Here is a 24,140-nt window from a genome sequence, read left to right as displayed (position 1 = left end):
GTCAATAGCAACGGCTGTACTGTATGCTACACTGTTACTGAAATAAAAGGTTTTGCCTAGTAAGCACTTGACCATGCAAGAAATTAAAAAAAATAATCTAGTAACTGCACAGGTATCTGTAAATAAGTCGCTCCTGTTGGAAGCTCATAAAAATATACAACAAACAAATGGTGTACTCGCCTTATTAGTAACAGGAACATGAGGTGCTCTGTCTCTGACGGTCTATCCAACAAATCTATGTCTGGCCATCCTGATTTAGGTTTTCTGTGATTTCCTTAAATCATTTCAGGTAAATGCTGGGATGGTTCCTTTGAAAGGGCACAGCTGGCTTTCTACGCCATCCTTTCCTAATCTTATGGTACCAACAATCTTGCTGTTTGGTCCCTTCTCCCGGATAATCCAGCCAAACCATTCATCCTCGCAAAGCATGCCTTCAAACCATTCACAGTACTCCATCCTTCAATCTGGTTTGTCTTTGTTCATAGTGTGCTGTGATCTTGGAATGTAAACTTTCCACTTTGCAGCCTTCAGAATTAATAATACACTTCATTGGCTTATGCTGATTTCATGTGCACTCTGCTTCACAGGTTTCTGAGGTGACCTAGTAAAATGTTGCAACACCGTAGCAATGGATGCTGGACATGCTGATGCTTTTGGTCAGCCAGACCTTTCCTTATGAACATCCTGAACAGTACTATCGAATTCAAATTTATCTCGAATATGATAAATTGTTGTATGTGTTGGCAGCTGAGTTCTGTACACATTATGCCACTGCTGTAGTACCTTTATCATTTTTTTGTACTTCTAGTACCAATACAGCCTTGTGTTGCTCAAATGACAGTCTTACTTCATTTATTTCTACAGTGTCCTCTGCTGGAAAACGCATGCCAAGATCTGTTGAGAATGGTGGACTATGCTACCGCACAAAATTGCAATGATATGTAATTTTGTTCCAAAGATATTAACTACCAAAGAGTGTCTACATTTTTCTGGCCCCCTCTATGTGTATAAGTGGTGGCGAATCAGACATGGGGGTGTCAGTTTTCTGACAGTTTTTGTGAGCCAGTTTTGTTACAGTTTTATGCAATAAATATATAATTCTGAAAGAAAACATCGTGTTAGTTTGAATATCTTGAAATTTCTCTTAGTATCATAAAATCAACAGCTACATTGTCAAGAACTCAGCAAGTTGCAGCAAATTTTGGTGGAGCAGATAACTAGCAAATTCTTTTACAGATACTGCGGCATCTTGGTTGGCGAGAAATGAAGATGAGTATTTGCTAATTAATTGCTACATCCTGGTATATTTCAAACTGATGCAATAAGCTGCTCTAAAAAGCATTGAAAAATAGCTGGCATGCCTGCCACACCAAAAGAAAAATGCTGATATTGACAAAGCCCACATGGGGTATTGATAACTAGAAGGTGCTTAGATCCCACATCAAGAAGCAGCTGTAAATGTACAAATGCCAAGTCAATCTTCAAAAAATAAGCCCCCCCCCCCCCCCCAATAATTTTTCTAACAGTGTCATCAGGGCATTGCAAAGGATAGGTACCAATGATTGAGTATACATTAATAGATTTTTAAAAAATCACCACACAGGCATAATTTACAGTTAGGTTTCTTGACTGTCACGAGTGGCATTGACCATTCACTGCAAGAACTAGGCCGAATAACATCACGGGGGTTGATAACAATCTAATTCTTCTTTTACTTGATTCTTAGCACTGTTAGCTGCAATAAGCAGAAGACATGTTCTGTTGGTTCTGCACAATTTTGGCGATTTTTGGGATAAACCCATGCTGCAGTGTTCTTCTCCAACACACCAGTGTACAAGCGTGCACACAGAAACAGCTAAGTGAAAAATCTGTGCTATATGCACATTTATTTAAATATAAAAGCTGACTTAGAATTTTGTTTTGTGTGAGACCGTGTATACAAAATTCGCTTGTTGATTTGAAGTTCTATACTTGGATATTTTACTGTTCACACTGCTTCTGGATAATCTTTCATTGATTGTATCAATACCCATTTGTATCATGATATATTCAGAAATTTTGAACATTTACGAGTGTCCTGATAAACTTGTACTGTTATCGTCAGTTACGGGCTTAAACTTAATTGTGCGCTTTTAAAATTGTTGAGAACGGTAGACCTATCCTCGTTCAAAACAACTGTTCTCTAATTTCATTGTACAATTACACAAGAAATAGGTTATTTTCAAATGCTTACAAAACTATGTTTTCGTAAGTTATCAGTAAAAGTGTTTTGGATACGTAACTTATTTTGTCATAAATCAGTGTTTCTGATTCTCAGTTCTGCCAAAGAATACATCACCCCCAACTTTAATTGTAAATCAATGCAAATAAATGTGTGTTCTTGAGACTTTTCAGAAGCTACCATTTTCCTTTGCATAATATAGGAGCAATTTGTTGTAAATTGGCATTTGTGACTTACTTACTGTAGCAGATATTCTAACATATCATACTAAATCTAGTTTTCTCTTAAAGAAGAGTAGCCCTATATACTACCTGCATTTATTGTAAAATAACTATGTTTTTCAGTTTGCTAACAACTGTAATTAACCTGAAAATGTTTTAGGAAACTAGTAATTTTTGCCACACATTTTTGTGTTGCCTTAATAGGAATATTGTTTTGTGTATTTGCTTCAATTCTCATACAGAATTAGCAACTTTTTAGCTCAACAGAATAAAAAATAATCAGCTGGCTTAATTTAAAGTTATTTATTCATGGCCTTGTAATACATTGCACCAGTCAAAATGCAGCCCCACTGTGAATGCTGCCCTTGAACCCAGGATGAGTTAACTGAAGTCTGTAAGCTGCTGGACACTGCCCTGGCTACTGTCAAACAATTGGCAGCTGCTGTGAATCTGTATATTGGAAGAGCTCCTGAGAGTCATGAACCTGTGATACTGGTACCAGAGGTACCTCAAGTACTATCCTCTCCTGTGGATCCTGTCTCCTCTTCAGAAAGTGTAGGATCTGTCATTACTCATCCACCTGACCGTGAGTGGTGTGTCAATGTTAGATCTGGGCATCCTGTACAGGGTGGATGGGGACCAGAGAGTTGCACCAATCATCCTAACCAACAATTTTGAGGTGCTGTCTTTCACTGAAACTGAAACTGAACCAGTGGAACTCACTTTGCCTGTCTGGAGGGGAACCTGTTTTGTCTGGCGTCAAGAGGAGGCAAACATGAAAGTGTAGGGGTCTATCAATCGTCGGCTGTTCAAACATACGGCAAATGATGGTACCCTTTACAGAAATGGCAGCAAAGGACAGGAAAGGACACCAGGTGCACCCTGTGTGTATGCCTGCAGGCCTCACTCAACATGTTGAAGAGGCTATTCCAGTATGCATTGAGGAGCAGGTTGTAATCAGGGTGTGGCACATGTTGGAACAAATGATGCCTGTCGTCTGGGCTCTGAAGTCATGCTTGGGTCATTCAAGTGACAGGGAAAGGGTTGAGAAGATCAGCTTTCCACTTGGGGTTTCAAAGAAGCTCACAATTAGCAGCATTGCCCTGGAACTGACCATGGCCCTTTGGTTCTGAGTCGAGTGGAAGGACTGAACTGGAGACTTTGAAGGCTCTGTGACAAGCTAGGCTGCAACGTCCTGAACTTACGCCATAGGGTTGAGAACTGTAGAGTCCCCCTAAATGGATCAGGTATGCACTACACATCAGAAGCTGCTACTTAACCCGTTAAGTACATAAAACAACTCATCACATCATATTGTTTTTGAGGCACAACTGTACCACTGCTACCACTGAACAAATATTGATGACAAACTGAACTAGCACGCACAAATGCACTAGGTACCATCTGCTGCAGTAGTGTCTCGTCGTTAGATGTTTCTGAATTGAAGTCACTTTCACTAGCCTCAACATCTGTATCTTGAAACCTTTCATAACTCTCACTGAAATTATCGTCACTTTCTAAAAGCAGCTGCCCAATCTCAAAATCTTCGCCATTGCAAAAGATCACTCACTAACGCGGCGGTAAACATAGATGGAAAAGGTGTGCTTTTGCAGCTGCTTCACTGGGCGCATACTGTGGACCCACGCTCGAGTGGACAATGTTATAACTAGCCTAGAACGTGCTGTGTTGCCTGATGAGAGCTGACATCTAGTGGACGAAGCTCAACTAATACCACAGTGTCAATGGCAGGCTGATAACTCCTCATTCCCACTAGCTACTAGCCACAGAACGCAGTGGACGGATATAACCGTCGAACCCACTGTGCATTAGCAGAGTGTGGACAGATATTCCGTCATGTCCACTTAAGGGGTTAAGTAGCTGACTGTGTGTGGGGTGCACACAAGAGTTTGTTAGGTTAGGTGACACTCCATCCAATCCAGATAATGACAGCTGTTGGAAAGCTTGAAGAATCAGTCTAAGATCAAAAGAAATGCCTCCCACAGCTGAGAGTATTAAAATCCTAATGGTAAACTGCTGAAGCATTTGTAACAAAGTGCCAGAGTTTGAATTGCTCATGAAAAGCAGTGAAGCTCACATAATACCAGGTACAGAAAACTGGTTGAAACATGAAATTGCAGCAGTGAGATTTCTGGGGAGAATACCGAAAGGATAGGCATAAGGGAAATGGAGGTAGTGTATAGGTCACAGTAGGCCACAAAACTCGAATCCACCGAGATATAAACTGAAGCTGCATGTAAGACTATTTAAGCAAGACTCAGTATTAGGGATGGGCATAAAATGATAATTGGATCCTTTCATCACCCACCAGATGCATTTCCTGATGTAACTGTAAACTTTAGAGAAAACCTCAGTTTACTTGTATGTATGTTCCCCAATCATACTGTAATCACCGAGGAGGTTGCGCAATGGTTAGCATACTGGACTCACATTCGGAAGGATGACAGTTCAAACCCATGTCTGACCATCCTGATTTAGGTTTTCCATGATTCCATAAATCGCTTCAGGCAAATGCCAGGATAATTCCTTTGGAGGGCATTACTCACTTCCTTCCCCATCCTTCCCTGATCTGATGGGAGCGATGACGTCGCTGTTTGGTCCCCTTTCCTCTATCTATCCATCTATTTATCTATCTGTCTAACCAACCAACCAACCATACTGTAATCATCAGAGGAGAGTTTAATTATCCAAAAATTAATTGGGAAAATTACAGTTTTCTTAGTGGTGGACATGATAAGACATCCTGTGAAACATTGTTAAATGCCTTCTCAGAAAACTAACTGGAACAGAGAGTTATGAACCCCATCCATGATGGAAATATATTGGATCTAATGACAACAACTAGACCTGACCTCTTCGAGGACGTCACATTGAAACTTGTATCAGTGACCATGATGCAGTTGTGGCAACAATGATTACCAAAGAACAACTAAGGCAAGCAGAAAGATATATATGTTTAGTTAACTAGATAAAAAATCAGTAGTGTTGTATCTCAGTGGGAACTTGAAACTTTCAGCACAGGGCAGAAGCATGTAGAGAAACTAGGGCTCAAGTTTTAAAAGAATACTTGACCATGCACTGAATAGATATGTATCCAATAACGGGAGGTGAAGTACCACAACCCTTTTTGGGGTCCTGAATCCTCTTCCAGTCTCATCCCTACTCTCCCGAAGAGGGCATCTACGTAATATCAGTAATTTACACCAATTTAAACTACTGCTTTGATTTTGTCTTTTCCGACTATCTGGATTTGAATACACAGAAGGTTTTTTTTTTTGCTGCAAATTAGTAATTTGCACTAATTTAATCTACTGTTTGACATTGTTTACGTTGGGCCACACCAGTATGCAGAATGAAGGAAACATGTTGGATTAAAAGCTGATGTACCATCACAATTTGTACATTACACAAACTTCAGGCACATCATAGGAATAATTTTGCTATTGTAATTATAGGAGTAATTAATGATTAAAGTTCTGATATTTCTAGACATCGAAAGATAGCTAATTTTATGTTTTCAAGCTGAAAAATTGTTTGTATCCCTTATAGAAATATGACATGATGATTTTTCAGTCAGAACCAAATGTGCTCATGTTCTAACTGGTGTTAGTTAACAGAACTGTAATTATGACTATATAGAAATGTAAAATTTTACTCATACAAAATTCAAAATTTAATTAATTGAATCTAGGCCCTACATTCAATAAAACTAATTGCTTTGTTCATCGGTAAATGATAGAGTGATCATTCTTTAAGTAAGTAAAATGATATATGCAAATTAATGAAATATATTGTTGCAATGATAAAACATGTAATTTATAGTCTTAATGGAAACAGATTCTTTATTGTCTTTGTATGAAATTATTCACTTTTATTTCATGTAAATTTCTAGGTAATTTGGGAAGATGTGTGTAAAATTTTTTATTATATAAATCTAAAAATTTAATATGCAACAATGACTGTTATTGTTTAAAATCATATAAATAGAGGCAAAAGTATGCCACCATAGTCAGTGAGAGGTCTTTCTTATGTCAGTCATGAGACAGTGTTAAGTCAATTTTACGCATGTAGTTCGCTGCTGAACATCTAGCATGCGAAATAAAACTCTTTGTGAACAATAAGTACTGGAATTTTGTTTTTAACCATTGCATGATTCCTGTGTGACAATGTAATAACATCAAGATGAACCTACGGCAGCATTAAGAAGCAGCACACCGGATTACACAAGATACGTGTTATTTATATGGTGGAGAATATACATAATATGATGCGGTATTCTGTTTTTCTTGTGTCAAGTAATGATGCACATCCCAAATTTACACCACACAAAAACATTTTCGCCATGTTATATTACAGAGGCAAAAGCTAAAATGCTCAAGTACATCTTCAAATATTCTTTTACAAAGGAAAACCAAAGAGAATTGCCCCAATTAAATCCTCATACTACTGAAAAGATGAATGAAGTAAGTATTAGTGTCAGTCGTGTTGAGAAAAAGCTGAAATTGTTGAAATTGTACAAAGCTTAAGGGTCCAATGGAATCTCTGTCAGATTCTATACTGAAATTGTGGCTGAGTTAGCCCCTCTTCTAACTATAGTCTATTATATACCCCTCGAACAAAAATCCATGCCCAGTTCTTGGAAAAAAGCACAAGTCACGCCCATCTACAAGAAGGATAGTAGAAGTGATCCATAAAATAGCATCCAATATCCTTGACATTGATTTGTTATAGAATCTTAGAACATATTCTGAGCTCAAGCATAATGAGGTATCTTGAACAGAATTACCTCCTCAGTGCCAACCAGCATGTATTCCGAAAGCATCAATCATGTGAAACCAAACTCGCACTTTCTAACATGACATAATGAAAACTTTGCATTAAGGCAGTCAGGTAGATGCAGTATTTATTGATTTACGGAAAGCATTTGACTCAGTACCACATCTACACTTATTGTCAAAAGTACAATCATATGGGCTATTTAGTGAAATTCGTAACTGGACTGAGGACTTTTTGGTAGGGAGGATGCAACATGTTATCTTGGTTGGAGAGCCATCATCAGATGTTGACATAACTTCAGGTGTGCCCCAGGGAAGTGTGTTGGGACCCTCTCTGTTCATGTTGTATATCAATGAGCTTGCAGAGAATATAAATAGTAACCTCAGAATTTTTGCAGATGATGCAGTTATCTATAATGAAGTACTATCTGAAAGAAGCTGCATAAATATCCAGTCAGACCTTGATAAGATTTCAAAGTGGTGAAAAGATTGGCAGCTTGCTTTAAATGTTCAGAAACATAAAACTGTGCACTTCACATTTAAAAAAAGTATCCTATGACTATAATATCAATGAGTGACTGTTGGAATTGACCAACTCATACAAATACCTGGGTGTAATACTTTATAGGGGTATGAAATGCTATGACCACATAGGCTCAGTCTTGGGTAAAGGAGCTGGCAAACTTCAGTTTATTGGTAAAATACTGAGGAAGTACAATCAGTCTACAAAGAAGATTACATACAAGTCACTTGTGTGACCGGTTATGGAATATTGCTCAAGTGTGTGGGCCATACCAAATAGGACTAACAGGGGATATTGAACGTTTACAGGGAAGGGCAGCATGAATGGTCACAGGTTTGCTTGATCCATGGGAGAGTGTCACAGGGATACTGAAGAAAGTGAACTGGAAAACTCTTGACAAGCCCAAATACTCTATTAACAAAGTCTCAAGGACCAGCTTTAAATGATGATTCTAAGAATATACTACAATTCCCTACATATCACTCACATAGGGATCGTGGGGATAAGATTACAATAATTACTGCACACACAGAGGCTTTCAATCATTCATTCTTCCTGCATTCTATAAGTGTATGGAATGGGAAGAAATCCTAATAACTTGTGTACAGTGGGAAGTACTCTCTGCCATGCATGTTTGCAGAGTATAGATGTAGATGTAGATGTAGATACTTGATCCAGTAAAGTTACTGGTACTGGGTGGGCCAGAAAAAACAAGGATGAGCAGACTGTTTCAACGTAAAATGAACCTGAAATTTTGTTGCGCAATCCAGTGATGGAGAAAAGAGAGAGGAGAATTTGACACAGAGAGCATCTAACCACTGATACAAAACTTGAAAAGAAACCAAATGCACTTCATCATCAATGAAGAATCCAAACAGTTTAAAAGTGTCGATACTAAACAGATTTTCAGTGTAAGCATTGTCTCCAACTAGGAATGTTAATGAATGACTCACAGCCTTGTAAGTCACATATGCAGAAAACTGTCTAAGAATGGGAATCTGTTGTTTGTTATAACTCACCAGCCTCCGAGACACTGGAGTCAGAGGGGAAGAACCCAAATCCACATAAGTCGAAGAATTAACCAATGTTGCTGCTGCACCCATATCCACCTGCATCCTCGTGGTTTGCTAAACATGCGCACTTCAACATATAACTAGCTTTGAGACACTGTCACTGCTGACACACTGTTTGTATCCATATTAGTTTCATCCTCATTCTGGTTTGGAAAGGAGTTACATACAGAAGCGATGTGTCCTTTCTTATGGCACCTATTACACATTGTACAGCACTTGGGACACAAGGTCGATTTGTATTGAATGAAGCAGTATTGGCATCAAGGCAGCAGAGCACGAGGCTGTCTCTGTTGCGATATGGATTGTTGTTATTACAAACAATGGTGACCTATATGACACTGAGATGACTGGTGGACTGCTGCAATAGTGTCTACATTCCTTGTGAACTGACTGAAGGCTGGGAGGGGTGAGAGGAACTGATTTCTGAAACTGCAAACCAGGCTTCTATCTGACTACCTGCAGTCTCTGAAACTTCAAATGACTGAGCTATGTTCAATATTTCCATAAGGACAGGATTTTGACACTTTAGAGCTCAATCTCGAACTTCTCTATCAGGAGCAAAACATGTGATTGCTTCACAGACCATCTGATTTGCATAGGATTCATTATGAACATTTGAAAAAGTTGTCATGACAGGCAAGTCCATGTAATTCTACTGCCCATGCCCTGTACGACTGTTTTGGCCACTTTCAGCAGTGGTAAAATTCCACACAAGTAGCAACAAAGTGAGTATGTTTACAGTGACAGTTAGAAAGTAGCTCACACATCTGACTGAAAGAAAGACTTGAAAGTTCTTGAAAAGGGGCGAGCTGACACAACTGATACACACAAGGTGTAATTCAAGGCTGAAAAAGGGCTTGCACAAGTTTATGTTTGTTATCCCATATGCCTCGAAGTATTGCCACTGGCATTTTTGATAAGCATCCCAGTCTTCAGCTGCATCATTGTACGCAGGGAACAGTGGTTGATATGTTGTTGGCGTTAAAATCGAAATAGCTACTGTCAGCACCTACTGTTGATCAAGACGTTGCGGTTGGTCAAAATGCCTGCGGATCTGCAACTTCATCTTCTGTCTTATGTCATCGACCCACTACAGATTCGTTTATGCGTGGCGCATGTGGCTTACACTATCATCACCAACGCCGCCTGTCATGAACGACCTATCCATCACCCTCAGTTGGCACGCCTGCACCTCCAGTTCCACGCCCTGACAGCAGAGGCCAGCGTGCTCGCCTCACTGCCTCAGCTGCAAGTCCAGAGCTGCCACCTAGTGGCCTACAGGAGGTTCTGCCAGCTGCTGACCATGCCCGAGCAGCTACCCGATCGGCTATTGGCCCAGTAATGCCATCAGTAATGGCACTTGTCACAGAATCTGCACCATGGATGGCTCACCTGTACGATATAAAGCTCAGCACCTAAACGCTTCAAAACTTCTTCATGTGAAAGAAATTGTTCAGGATTTGTTGGCTTTGGGAGTGCTCCGCCCCTCCAACAGCAACTGGTCGCTGTCCGACCTGCCTTCCGACACTTCCGACCTGCCTGCCGCTGCTGCTACTGATCTGACTTCGTGCGACATTCCTCTGCCTATGCAGCTGTTCAATGCATGAGACTCTGGCAGCACACTTTCTGAAGCGCCCACCTCTCATGCTGGATGCAGTCTTCAACCGCGCTGGCATGACGATTACGAGTTTGAGTGAGGAAGCTTCCCTCTGCCATGCTCCGCACTGCTTTGCTACTTTGGGAGGAGGGGTGTGGTGGTGAGGGGGAGGGGGGGCCTCTGTGGTGCCTCTGGCGTAAAGTGCCATATCTTTGGACTCTAGCATCTTTGTACTACCTTTGATCTATACTCTCGCGGTCCACAACTTTTGTACTGCCTTGTTGTTCTCACTTACTTCAGTGCTAAATAAATGTATAAACAGCATCTAAAGTGTATTATTACTGATCTATGATACATGATAACCACAAGTTTAACTAATAATGAAGTTCAGTTTGGGAAGAGTCTAAAGGATTTATTGTTAATCAACTCCATCTACTCCACTGATTAATTTCTTAGCAGAACTGACTGATGTGTGTATGTTATTAATAATATCATATAATGTGAATATTGTGTACAAATTTTGTGCAGTAATGTGATAATTGTAAATAAGTACTGTAAATTTTTTTTTCTTTTTTTTCGTAATAATATAAATTCAAATACTGTTACATTCCATCCTGGATTTTCCATTGTTTGATTTTCTTTGTTTGATTATGTGTGGCTAAAATAGCCTAAAATTATCTTATGCACCTAAGTGTATCGAATGTTTATTATTTGATGACAAGGTTTGTAACCTTTTAAATTTAAATAAGCTTAAGCCTATTATTATTCAAAAAGTCGGCAGTAAGATGTTAGCATTCACATGATCGACATCTCTCTGTAAGGATTCTCCTCTTTTAACTGACCCCAAGAAATGTTTGTAAATGTACATTAAATGTCGGTGAAGGTTTATCAGTCATAGACACATGAGTTAAGACTTCATTATGGAAGTACATCCTGTAAAAATTGCCACTGTTATGGAATACAAAGCAGGTATGTACTCGCCTGGTCTTTCATAAAATACAAATGAAATTGATTGGAGAAGCTGATCATGACTAATTTATGTCGGCAGACAGCAATAAATGCACAAGTAAGTCAACTTTAATTACATTGTCTTGTGTCTGTTATTGTACAATTTAGTCACAAATGCCAAACAATTTTCAGCAAGATACTACAGGACTAAGATGCTACTGAGGAACTTCAGTCATCAATCACATCAGTAACAATAAAAGAGGTGCAACAGATGAAAATATATAACCAAATGTAAATGAAAGGTTTGAGAGTATAAGTACCAAACAAACAATACCAACTGAAGAGTAGGGTGAAAATCAGACATAAACAATTGGAAAACAGGGGTATCAGTATTCTATACTCACACACCTCTATGTTGTCAATAAAAATTAGCTAATGCAGTAAAGAAAATAAGAATAGCTTAAAATACATATCAGCCACAATGATCATTGGATGCAAGGATATCACACTCTCTCAAAAGAAAACCGTATAAAATGTTCTGCCTTTTGAGGAACAAGGGAAAACTGGACAGTGGGAATTATGCTGAAATATACTGAGTGTCTGAAAACAGGATACTGAAAGACAAGCTCATATCTCTCCATGCATTTTGCATGATATATGCACTTTAAAAGCGGAAATGAGCAGCTTGTATAGTTCTTCAAGCTGATAGTAGTCACATAATGAATGCACTGCGATACAAGAATTAGCACAAATGTAGCTGCTCACTTCAGTTGAGCAGAACAGAAAGGGAGAAGTTTTCTGCTTAATACAAGACAATGCACGCTGTAGTAGACTGACATAAAAAAGAAACAGAAACAGAAAAGGAAAATAAAGGAAAAGATATTGTAGTTTCAGCAGTTGAGAACTACTGAATCACAAGAGAACAAAACAATAAAGTACAATTCAGCAGAATCACACTGATCAGGAGCAGACATATTTTGTTGAAGGAGTAAAGAATGGCATAGAAGGCGGGCTTCTGTACAGCATCAGCATCTACATCTACATCTACATTTATACTCCGCAAGCCACCCAACGGTGTGTGGCGGAGGGCACTTTACGTACCACTGTCATTACCTCCCTTTTCTGTTACAGTCGCATATGGTTCGCGGGAAGAACGACTGTCTGAAAGCCTCCGTGCGCACTTAAATCTCTCTAATTTTACATTCGTGATCTCCTCGGGAGGTATAAGTAGGGGGAAGCAATAAATTCAATACCTCATCCAGAAACGCACCCTTTCGAAACCTGGTGAGCAAGCTACACCGCGATGCAGAGCTCCTCTCTTGCAGAGTCTGCCACTTGAGTTTGCTAAACATCTTCGTAACGCTATCACAGTTACCAAATAACCCTGTCACGAAACGCGCTGCTCTTCTTTGGATCTTCTCTATCTCCTACGTCAACCCGACCTGGTACGGATCCCACACTGATGAGCAATACTCAAGTATAGGTCGAACGAGTGTTTTGTAAGCCACCTCCTTTGTTGATGGACTACATTTTCTAAGGACTCTCCCAATGAATCTCAACCTGGTACCCGCCTTACCAACAATTAATTTTATATGATCATTCCACTTCAAATCATTCTGCATGCATACTCCCAGATATTTTACAGAAGTAACTGCTACCAGTGTTTGTTCCGCTATCATGTAATCATACAATAAAGGATCCTTCTTTCTATGTATTCGCAATACATTACATTTGTCTATGTTAAGGGTCAGTTGCCACTCCCTGCACCAAGTGCCTATCCGCTGCAGATCTTCCTGCATTTTGCTACAATTTTCTAATGCTGCAACTTCTCTGTATACTACAGCATCATCCGTGAAAAGCCGCATGGAACTTCCGACACTATCTACTACGTCATTTATATATATTGTGACAAGTAATTGTCCCATAACACTCCCCTGTGGCACGCCAGAGGTTACTTTAATGTCTGTAGATGTCTCCCCATCGATAACAACATGCTGTGTTCTGTTTGCTAAAAATTCTTCAATCCAGGCACACAGCTGGTCTGATATTCCATAGGCTCTTACTTTGTTTATCAGGTGACAGTGCGGAACTGTATCGAACGCCTTCCGGAAGTCAAGGAAAATAGCATCTACCTGGGAGCCTGTATCTAATATTTTCTGGGTATCATGAACAAATAAAGCGAGTTGGGTCTCACACAATCGCTGTTTCCGGAATCCATGTTGATTCCTACAGAGTAGATTCTGGGTTTCCAAAAACGACATGATACTCGACCAAAAAACATGTTCTAAAATTCTACAACAGATCGATGTCAGAGGTATAGGTCTATAGTTTTGCGCATCTGCTCGACAACCCTTCTTGAAGACTGGGACTACCTGTGCTCTTTTCCAATAATTTGGAACCTTCCGCTCCTCTAGAGACTTGCGGTACATGACTGTTAGAAGGGGGGCAAGTTCTTTCGCGTACTCTGTGTAGAATCGAATTGGTATCCCATCAGGTCCAGTGGACTTTCCTCTGTCGAGTGATTCCAGTTGCTTTTCTATTCCTTGGACACTTATTTCGATGTCAGCCATTTTTTCGTTTATGCAAGGATTTAGAGAAGGAACTGCAGTGCGGTCTTCCTCTGTGAAACAGCTTTGGAAAAAGGTGTTTAGTATTTCAGCTTTACGCGTGTCATCCTCTGTTTCAATGCCATCATCATCCCGGAGTGTCTGGATATGCTGCTTTGAGCCACTTACTGATTTAACGTAAGACCAGAACTTCCTAGGATTTTCTTTCAAGTCGGTACATAGAATTTTACTTTCGAATTCACTGAACGCTTCACGCATAGCCCTCCTTACACTAACTTTGACATCGTTTAGCTTCTGTTTGTCTGAGAGGTTTTGGTTGCGTTTAAACTTGGAGTGGAGCTCTCTTTGTTTTCACAGTAGTTTCCTAACTTTGTTGTTGAACCACGGTGGGTTTTTCCCGTCCCTCACTGTTTTACTCGGCACGTACCTGTCTAAAACGCATTTTACGATTGCCTTGAACTTTTTCCATAAACACTCAACATTGTCAGTGTCGGAACAGAAATTTTCGTTTTGATCTGTTAGGTAGTCTGAAATCTGGCTTCTATTACTCTTGCTAAACAGATAAACCTTCCTCCCTTTTTTGATACTCCTATTAACTTCCATATTCAGAGATGCTGCAACGGCCTTATGATCACTGATTCCCTGTTCTCCACTTACAGAGTCAAAAAGTTCGGGTCTGTTTGTTATCAGTAGGTCCAAGATGTTATCTCCACGAGTCGGTTCTCTGTTTAATTGCTCGAGGTAATTTTTGGATAGTGCACTCAGTATAATGTCACTCGATGCTCTGTCCCTATCACCTGTCCTAAACATCTGAGTGTCCCAGTCTATATCTGGTAAATTGAAATCTCCACCTAAGACTATAACATGCTGAGAAAATTTATGTGAAATGTATTCCAAATTTTCTCTCAGTTGTTCTGCCACGAATGCTGCTGAGTCGGGAGGTCAGTAAAAGGAGCCAATTATTAACCTAGCTCGGTTGTTGAGTGTAACATCCACTCATAATAATTCACAGGAACTATCCACTCCTACTTCACTACAGGATAAACTACTACTAACAGTGACAAACACACCACCACCGGCCGCATGCAATCTATCCTTTCTAAACACTGCCTGTGCCTTTGTAAAAATTTCGGCAGAATTTATCTCTGGCTTCAGCCAGCTTTCTGTACCTATAATGATTTCAGCTTCGGTGCTTTCTATCAGCGCTTGAAGTTCCAGTACTTTACCAATGCAGCTTCGACAGTTTACAATTACAATACCAATTGCTGCTTGGTCCCCGCATGTCCTGACTTTGCCCCACACCCTTAGAGGCTGTTGCCCTTTCTGTACTTGCCCGAGGCCATCTAACCTAAAAAACCGCCCAGTCCACGCCACACAACCCCTGCTACCCGTGTAGCCGCTTGCTGCGTGTAGTGGACTCCTGACCTATCCAGTGGAACCCGAAACCCCACCACCCTCTGGTGCAAGTTGAGGAATCTGCAGCCCACACGGTCGCAGAACCGTCTCAGTCTCTGATTCAGACCCTCCACTCGGCTCTGTACCAAAGGTCCGCAGTCAGTCCTGTCGACGATGCTGCAGATGGTGAGCTCTGCTTTCATCCCGCTAGCGAGACTGGCAGTCTTCACCAAATCAGATAGCCGCCGGAAGCCAGAGAGGATTTCCTCGGATCCATAGCAACACACATCATTGGTGCCGACATGAGCGACCACATGCAGATGGGTGCACCCTGTACCCTTCATGGCATCCGGAAGGACCCTTTCCACATCTGGAATGACTCCCCCCGGTATGCACATGGAGTGCACATTGGTTTTCTTCCCCTCTCTTGCTGCCATATCCCTAAGGGGCCCCATTACGCACCTCACGTTGGAGCTCCCAACTACCAGTAAGCCCACCCTCTGCGACCGCCCGGATCTTGCAGACTGAGGGGCAACCTCTGGAACAGGACAAGCAGTCATGTCCGTCCGAAGATCAGTATCAGCCTGAGACAGCGCCTGAAACCGGTTCGTCAGACAAACTGGAGAGGCCTTCCATTCAGCCCTCCGGAATGTCTTTCGCCCCCTGCCGCATCTCAAGATGACCTCCCACTCTACCACAGGTGAGGAATCAGCCTCAATGTGGGCAGTATCCCGGGCAGCCAGAGTCGTAGCCCGATCGGGGGATGCGAGGGACGAGCTGGCTGTCCCTGACAAACCCCCATCCGGACCCCCACAGTGATGCCCATTGGCAACAGCCTCAAGCTGTGTGACCGAAGCAAACACTGCCTGAAGCTGGGAGCGAAGGCACTGATGGCATGACTGCAGTGTCTGTACTCCAGAGGAATGGCTACAAAAGCATCTGACCTCCTTTTGGGGTAGCCTAATTTAAACTTGGTGGCAGGCATAAAATGCCTTCACGTGTAGCAAACTCGTTGTACAAACAGCCTATAACATGAATGTGCATGAACGGAAGCCTCAGAAAATGACAGGGCATCCACCAGAAGTAATACACAGTTTCTGGGGCTTGGGGGGACCAGTGAGGAATGGGGCTACCATACAGCAAGAAAGTTGCTATCATTAGTGTGATAATTTTAGATGGCGAGACAGAGAAACTGAATGGGTATAGAGAGAAGAAAGACAGCAGTGATGGGAATGAGCGAGACAAAAAATGGAAGGGGAAACTTCAAAAAGAATTGAAGGAAGGATATGAAATATATTGGAGTGGAGGCAAAATGGCAACAAATGGACGTGGTGTTGTATGGACAGAAGATTCAGTTCAATATGTGGAAAAAAATGATCAGATTAGTGAAATAATAATTAAAGTTAGATGTAGATCTGAGAGTAGAACAAGTGATTTTGTACAGGCCTATGCTCCTCAATCAGGAATGGTAGACAAATGACTAGAAGAGCTAGAAAAGATGTATTGAGGGCAAAGAAGTAATCATAGTGGGAAATATGAATACACATGTGGGAATTAATAGGCAAGGAAAATGAGAAAGGAAAAGAAGAAATAATTGGCCCCTTTAGTTACAGTAACCAGGATGAAAAATGAGATCTTTTAACAGACTTTTGCAGAAGAAATGACTTAAGTGTTGGCAATATGTGGTTTAGAAAAAAAAAAGAAAAAAACTCACAAAAAGTAACTAGGTATGGGTGGTCTCTGATGGTGGAGGAAGAACATAGGTAACTGGAAGATGAGATTGCAATGCCAAGAGAAGATTTAGAAGACCATAAAGTGATGTCAGCCAAACTTAGAATTGAAAAAATCATACGCAGAGAAAGAGGAAAGAAAAATAAACGTATTGATGTTAAAAGAAATCAAGGGAAAAGTTCCAAGATGATCTGAAAAATGCAGAAGAGGGAAGTATGTTTTTCAAAAATAGGGTCATAAAGTGTTCAGTGGATGCCTGCAGAAGACCATCTGAGGCAAAAAAGAAAAAAGGAGATTACTTAGTGGAGCAATAGGGTAAAATAAGAGGTGAAGGGAACCAAACGTCTTGGAGCAAGTAGATATGCAATGAAAGTACTGAAAATTGGCAAAAATATCAAGAAGCCAAAAATGCGTTTAACAAAATAGTACAAGAAGAGATGTCTATGTTAGAAATAGAGGAAGTCATACAGATGATGAATGCTAAAGTAGCATTAGTGGATGAGATTGCCACAGAAATGATATGAGCAGCAGGAACAATAGAGTTACAGTGGCTCTACAGGCTATTTAGAATAATCTGGTAAAAGAAAGAGAGCCTCACTGAATGAAGAAAGGGTCCAATTATCCCCATATTTCAGAAAAGTGATAAAAAATTATGTAAGAACCACTAATAAGTACAGGGGGATCACCCCTATTGCACACATAACACTGAATGGTAAAAAGTATCCGGACGCCTGGCTGAAAATGACTTACAAGTTCATGGCTCCCTCCATCGGTAATGCTGGAATTCAATATGGTGTTAGCCTACCCTTAGCCTCAATGAATACGTTCAATCAGGTGCTGGAAGGTTTCTCAGGGAATAGCAGCCCATTCTTCACAGAATGCTGCACTGAGGAGAGGTACCAATGTGCACTATGTGCAGGTCAGTCCATTACATGGATGTCATTGCCGTGTAACCATTCTGCAACAGGCCGTTCATTACAAACAGAGGCTTGATTGCATTGAAAGATGCAATCACCATCCCCGAATTGCTCTTTAACAGTGGGAAACAAGAAGGTGCTTAATACATCAATGCAGGCCTGTGCTGTGATAGTGCCATGCAAAACAACAAGGGGTGCAAGCCCCCTCCATGAAAAACACAGTCACACCATAACACCACCACCTCTGAATTTTACTGTTGGCACTACACACACTGGCAGATGATGTTCATCGGGCATTCGCCACACCCACAACCTGCCATCGGATCGCTACATTGTGTTCCGTGATTTGTCACTCCACACAACATTTTTCCATTGTTCGGTCATCCAATGTTTACACTCCTTACACCAAGTGAGGTGTCATTTGGCATTTACTGGCATGATGTGTGGCTTATGAGCAGCCACTTGACCATGTAATCCAAGTTTTCTCACCTCTTGCCTAATCGTCTTAGTACTTGCAGTGCATCTTGATGCAGTTTGGAATTTCTGTGTGATGGTCTGGATAGATGTCTGACTATTACACATTATGGCTCTCTTCAACTGTCAGTGGTCTCTGTCAGTCAACAGACGATGTCGGCTTGTATGCTTTTGTGCTATATGTGTCTCTTCATGCTTCCACTTCACTATCACATTGGAAACAGTGGACCTAGGGTTGTTTAGGAGTGTGGAAATTTCACGTACGGACGTATGACACAAGTGACACCCAATCACCTGACCATGTTCGAAGTCTTGAGAGTTCCGCGGAGCTCCCCACTGTGCTCTCTCACAACTATTGTGGTCACTGATATCAAGTACCTGGCAGTAGGTGGCAGCACAATGCACTTAATATGAAAAACTTACGTTTTTGGGGGTGTCCGGATACTTTTGATCACATAGAGTAGCTACAAACCTTGAGTGATTATTGGAAGGAAGACTGAGGAGGATGCTAGAAGGACTAATTAAAGAAATGCTACTGTTGATTATGAGATTTTTAACTCTGTGACTGAACGTCTAAGGTCATCAAGCTCCTTACCACATATAGGAGGCAATGAGTCACAAACAGGCACAATGAAAAGACTTTCAAACATTTAAGGTTCAAGACACACACGCACACGCACACGCACACGCACACGCACACGCACACGCACACGCACACACACACACACACACACACACACACACACACACACACACACACACACACACACACACACACACAAAAATAGCCACTGTCTCCGGACTGTCCAAGTCAGGCCACAGATGCTGGAGACAGTGGCCATTTGTCTGTGGATTGCGCGTGAATGAAACAGACTTTGAATGAAATAAACTGCCATATATGAAATGGAACTCAAGATTGTATACACACTGGGTGCAACTAAGGAGTCTCCTAGGGTTCTGATGGAGTTACAGTGACTGTCAGTTCAAGGCACTTCCCATGCAAGTAGTTGGTGCAACACTGCAGATTTCAATAGGCAGAATGCAAAGAGTATATCTTAGTGGCATTCTTTAAAGGGGAAGATCTGGTGTGTGTGTGTGTGTGTGTGTGTGTGTGTGTGTGTCGTGTTTTTCATATTTCCAAAGGAGGTCTTTTTTGCCCAAACGCTTAAATGTTTAACAATCTTTCCAGTGTGCCTGGCTACAACTCAATGCCCTGTCTTTGTGGTGAGTACCAATCTGTCCTTTTCATAAAATTATTGTTAAACACTGTAGTGTGAATATTGTACAATGCCACCAAGATACTCACACTCCGAACAGAAATAAGTGACACGTGCCAGTCTGTTGAAGGAAAACACCACACTGGCACACTTTTTTCGCACAGAGTGACACTGCAGCTCATCACAACATACAGACTTTGAATGAAATAAACTGCCATATATGAAATAGAACTCAAGATTGTATCAACCTTTCTTCAAGTCAACGAAAATTCTCAGAAAATAGTGTCTGTGTAGGATGTTTTATCAAAGGAGGAATAATATCTTCTGAATACACACTGGGTGCACTGGGTGCAACTAAGGAGTCTCCTAGGGTTCTGATGGAGTTACAGTGACTATCAGTTCAAGGCACTTCCCATGCAAGTAGTTGGTGTAACACTGCAGATTTCAATAGGCAGAATGCAAAGAGTATATCTTAGTGGCATTCTTTTACGGGGAAGATCTGGTTAAGAAAGAACTAGGCAAGTAACAACCCATCGAAATAGATACCTTCAAGCTGTTCCCTTGAACATGAAAGGCAAGAATAGGAAGTGAGGGGGACAAAGTGAAAGGTTAAAGGTATAGAATGACTCTGTAGCATTGAAGTCCTGTGTTCAAAATAAATTAAGTAGGATAAAAGGTTAACTGAGTTGATCAATGGTGTCAATGTGAATCTCACAAGCAAAAAAACTTGTGTGTTACATATATCAAACTTGTCCTAACTTTATAAAGGACTGCACCCTAACTTCTCTTATTCCTCCTTTTAGTGGGTAATATAGCATCATAGCACAAGTGTTTTCATAAGTTTTAAAAGCAGCTTGGTAAGTAATTTATTTCCATATTACTCACTGTTGCAGCATGGCATTCAACTAAAGATTACTTTCATAATTTGCATGTTCATCATATCAGACGTGTAAATGTAAAATGATGTCAAAAGATAAGGAAGAAGGTGAAACTAGGTCCTGGCACATATCATATTTCTCTCAAACAGTACCAAGCTGAATGTCGCCAAGCAATGGGTGAACCACCAAAAACTGTGTCTCATGCCCTCACCCCCTGAGACATTGCAGATAAGTTTGGAATTTTTGCCTGACACAAAATCTGATCATTAGGAATTTTATACCACCTTTCCAGACAAATGCTGGCAATAAAAACTTATTCTAATAACAGGACGCACATCAGCTACCTCGAAGCCAAGCATGCTGCACAAATACATGTTATTGACCTTTATTGTAGTGGTTAGTATTTATTCTGTTAAAAAATATAAGTTTTTCCACATTGTCATTTATGTTCCACTGTACAGTAAAAGATAACAACAGTCAGCACAATTAGTCTATTTGCATCGCACAGTATACCGCTAAGAAATTGTGTACATTATGAAGATGGACGCAAAGGTGTCTGAAGTTGGTAAAGAAAAATGAACGCTATTTTACAGGCTAATAGAGACCTCTCATCAAGCATATAATTTTCAACAGGATTAGTTGGTTTATTGGTAACTTTACTTTCAACAAGTAGATGAAGGCCTCTAAAAAAGAAAAAAAGGGAAATGCACATACAGACATAGAGATTAAGAGACACTATATGAAGGCATAGCTATGTTTTCCCAAGTGTTTAGCAGTCTATCAACAGATTGAGCACACAAATATGGATGAAGAAATGATGGGTGGCCTGATATTTGATATCTCAGAGTTCACCAATGTGGCTGATATTAGATAAGTTTTTAGGTGTCTAAATAAGATAACTACTCTAAAGAGCTTCTAAAAATGTTTTTCATCTTCCTCATCTCTTGGACAGTCTTGAGTTTTTTGACCAGGAGCCTCATATCAGTACTCTTCAGAATTAAAAAGATCACAACACACAGCCACTGTTTAGTGAAGGAAAGTGTGCAGATCAGTGGAACACACTGTGTCTCCAGTCATGAATGGGACAATGTGGATTCTGTACACTGGTCAGTCTATCAACAAGCATCGAAATGTTATTCCAAGCCCAGCCCACGCATGCACAGTCACTTTATGGCAAGAAGGGCTGTCAGCTCAGGAACTTGCCTGCCACATTAGTGAACCCCACAAAGATGTCATTCAGACATTCCATAATTACTGCAACGCATGAAACATTGAAGGTCTGTCTCATTAGCAATCACCCACAGTCAACAACACCAGCTGATTAATGCTGCACAGAAGTTATGGTTTTAGGCAGCCCAAGGTGAATGCCATAGAACTGTGGACTGCCTTTTTAGAGCCAACAGGTAGGGTTGTGTTGGGCCATACAGTACACGACTACCTCCACACATACAATTTGGTCACTTGACAATCATATGGACAATGGTAAAAACCACACACCACTTTGATGTGTGAAGAAGGTAGTCAAGGGAATATGTGGAATGGAATAGAATCAATGGCATCGGCATCAAGTTCTCTTCGCAAAAAGCACAGTATTTGTCTGACATTTGATGACTACCATATGTGGAGGAGGCAAGTGACCAATGCCATTTAAGATGTGTAGTCCAGCAGATTGGTGGGCCAGTCATGTATTGGCCACATGTCATATATGGATGTCTGACAGCTCTCATGAGGAAACTACGTCTTATTGTCCAGGCATAAAGCCAACATTTTTCTGACAGATTCATCTTTCAAGATGATCCTACAGGAGTACACCAGGCCCACCTAGTGAACAACTTCTTCCAGGAGGTAGGGATCAATTAAATAGCATGGCCACTGATATATCTGATATGAACCCATTTGAGCATGCTAGGGACCAATTGAAACTTGCAGTATATTATTGCAGGGACCCTCCTCACACTGAATGACCACAGGAGAGTTGTTGTTAAGAGTGGGACAAGTTTGACCACGTTGGGAACAATGTGCCAAGGAGGTTTCAAACACATTACAATGTAAGGAGTGGAGCAACGCGGTATTGAATGTTATGAAGCAGCAGACTTCATATAAATGTAAAGAAGTGTTCTTCTGTACAGACTGCCTTTATTTTGGTTACTGTTTTGTTTCACAGCAAAGTTATTTTGTTTTTATTTTCCAAAGGCTTATTCCTTCATTCCCTGCTGCCCTTGAATGCATGTCCACACATGATTACAGAAATGCAGGTGATGTTTTTTAAGCAATTTATTTTCAATACAAAATTTCAATGTACAAAGGAATTTATATTGAGTGTAGCCCTGTATAGAAGTGATAATGTAATAGAGGTACTAGGGAAAAATGCTGAATATTATATGAATAGATTAAATAACTAATGAGGAGATACTGGATCTTATTGGGGAAAAAAGAAAGTTGTGGCACAACTCAGGTAAAAGGTGGAATCAGTTGATAGGAGTTTCCTGGGGCATCAAATAAATGTCAGCATGATAAGCAAGAAAGTATAAGGTAAAAATTGTACAGAGAGACCAAAGCCTGAATATAGTAAGCAAGTTCAAATGGATTTAGGTTGAAATAGTTATTCAGAGATGAAGAGGCTTGCAGAGGATAGCTGAGTGTGGACTTTTGCCACAAACCAATCTTTAGACTGAAGATCATGACACAACAGTTCAATCAATAACCTAAATGATATTATCAGGCATTACAAACAATGATGTCTCACAGGCTTGGCTGTATATCATTCAATATATTCGTTGTTAATAGCTGTGATGACAGGTCCACATGTGTACAGATAGAGACACCAATAGCCTAACATGCAAGCAATTACACTGATAAATGTAAGTAAGAGCTTACCAAACATGATCTGGCTCTGTAACTTTGTAAAATCGCGTCCATGTCGTTAAGGCTAAAACTGCAATAAATGTTAGCCACCAGTTTCTGTTCATGCTGAAAAAAAAAGAAGAATTATTTTTAAAATCTGTTTACTTGAACATGATGCTGTATTTTCTTATGAAAGACAAAAGTTAAAAGAAGCACAAATTTTTCTCATTAATATTAACAGCACACAATATTTGCAACAGATTCTCATATTAGAGACTCAAATTAAATTAAAAGCTCCTTCTGTGCAAATGATGTAAACATCTCACTGGCCTTGAAGGTGTCACAGGCACTGCTAAGACTACACTGTCCAGTCACATTACTGCGACCACCTGTCAGAAGCCCAAAAAAGCACCGCTTGGAGCACAGACTGCTGTGAACCATGCACAAAGACCGTCAGTGAGGCTCTGGAAGGTACCTAGAGGGACGTGGAGCCGTGCTGACTACAGTGACTCGGACAGCTGTGCTAGGTTTCTCGGCTGAGGTTTCATGGCACAAACAGCATGACTGAGGTGGCCCCACAGATTCTCGATTGGGTTTATGTCTGGGGAGTTTGATGGCCAGGGGAGTACAATAAACTCATTTTGGTACTTTTCAAATCACACACATACACTGCATTGTCCTGCTGGTAGATACCAATGTACTGAGGAAAAACAAACTGCATGCAGGGAGTACCTCATACAT

At 40.7% G+C, this 24,140-nt stretch overlaps 1 protein-coding gene across 4 annotated transcripts in view; it reads right to left on the bottom strand.

The window, feature by feature from the left end:
- The window catches only part of LOC126480699 (protein O-mannosyl-transferase 2), a 195,894-nt gene that overhangs the window by 131,588 nt on the left and 40,166 nt on the right, over window positions 1-24,140 (bottom strand). For all 4 annotated transcript variants that reach the window (XM_050103940.1, XM_050103941.1, XM_050103942.1 and 1 more), the window contains one exon: window positions 23,433-23,525. In XM_050103940.1, coding sequence (XP_049959897.1) covers window positions 23,433-23,525 — 93 coding nt within the window. The remainder of the gene's footprint in view (window positions 1-23,432; window positions 23,526-24,140) is intronic.

This window comes from Schistocerca serialis, chromosome 5 (genome assembly GCF_023864345.2).
Source record: "Schistocerca serialis cubense isolate TAMUIC-IGC-003099 chromosome 5, iqSchSeri2.2, whole genome shotgun sequence".
Taxonomy (NCBI): Eukaryota; Metazoa; Arthropoda; class Insecta; order Orthoptera; family Acrididae; genus Schistocerca; species Schistocerca serialis.
Note: the sequence above shows the minus strand (reverse complement) of the source record. Positions and strands in the feature narration are given on the sequence as shown.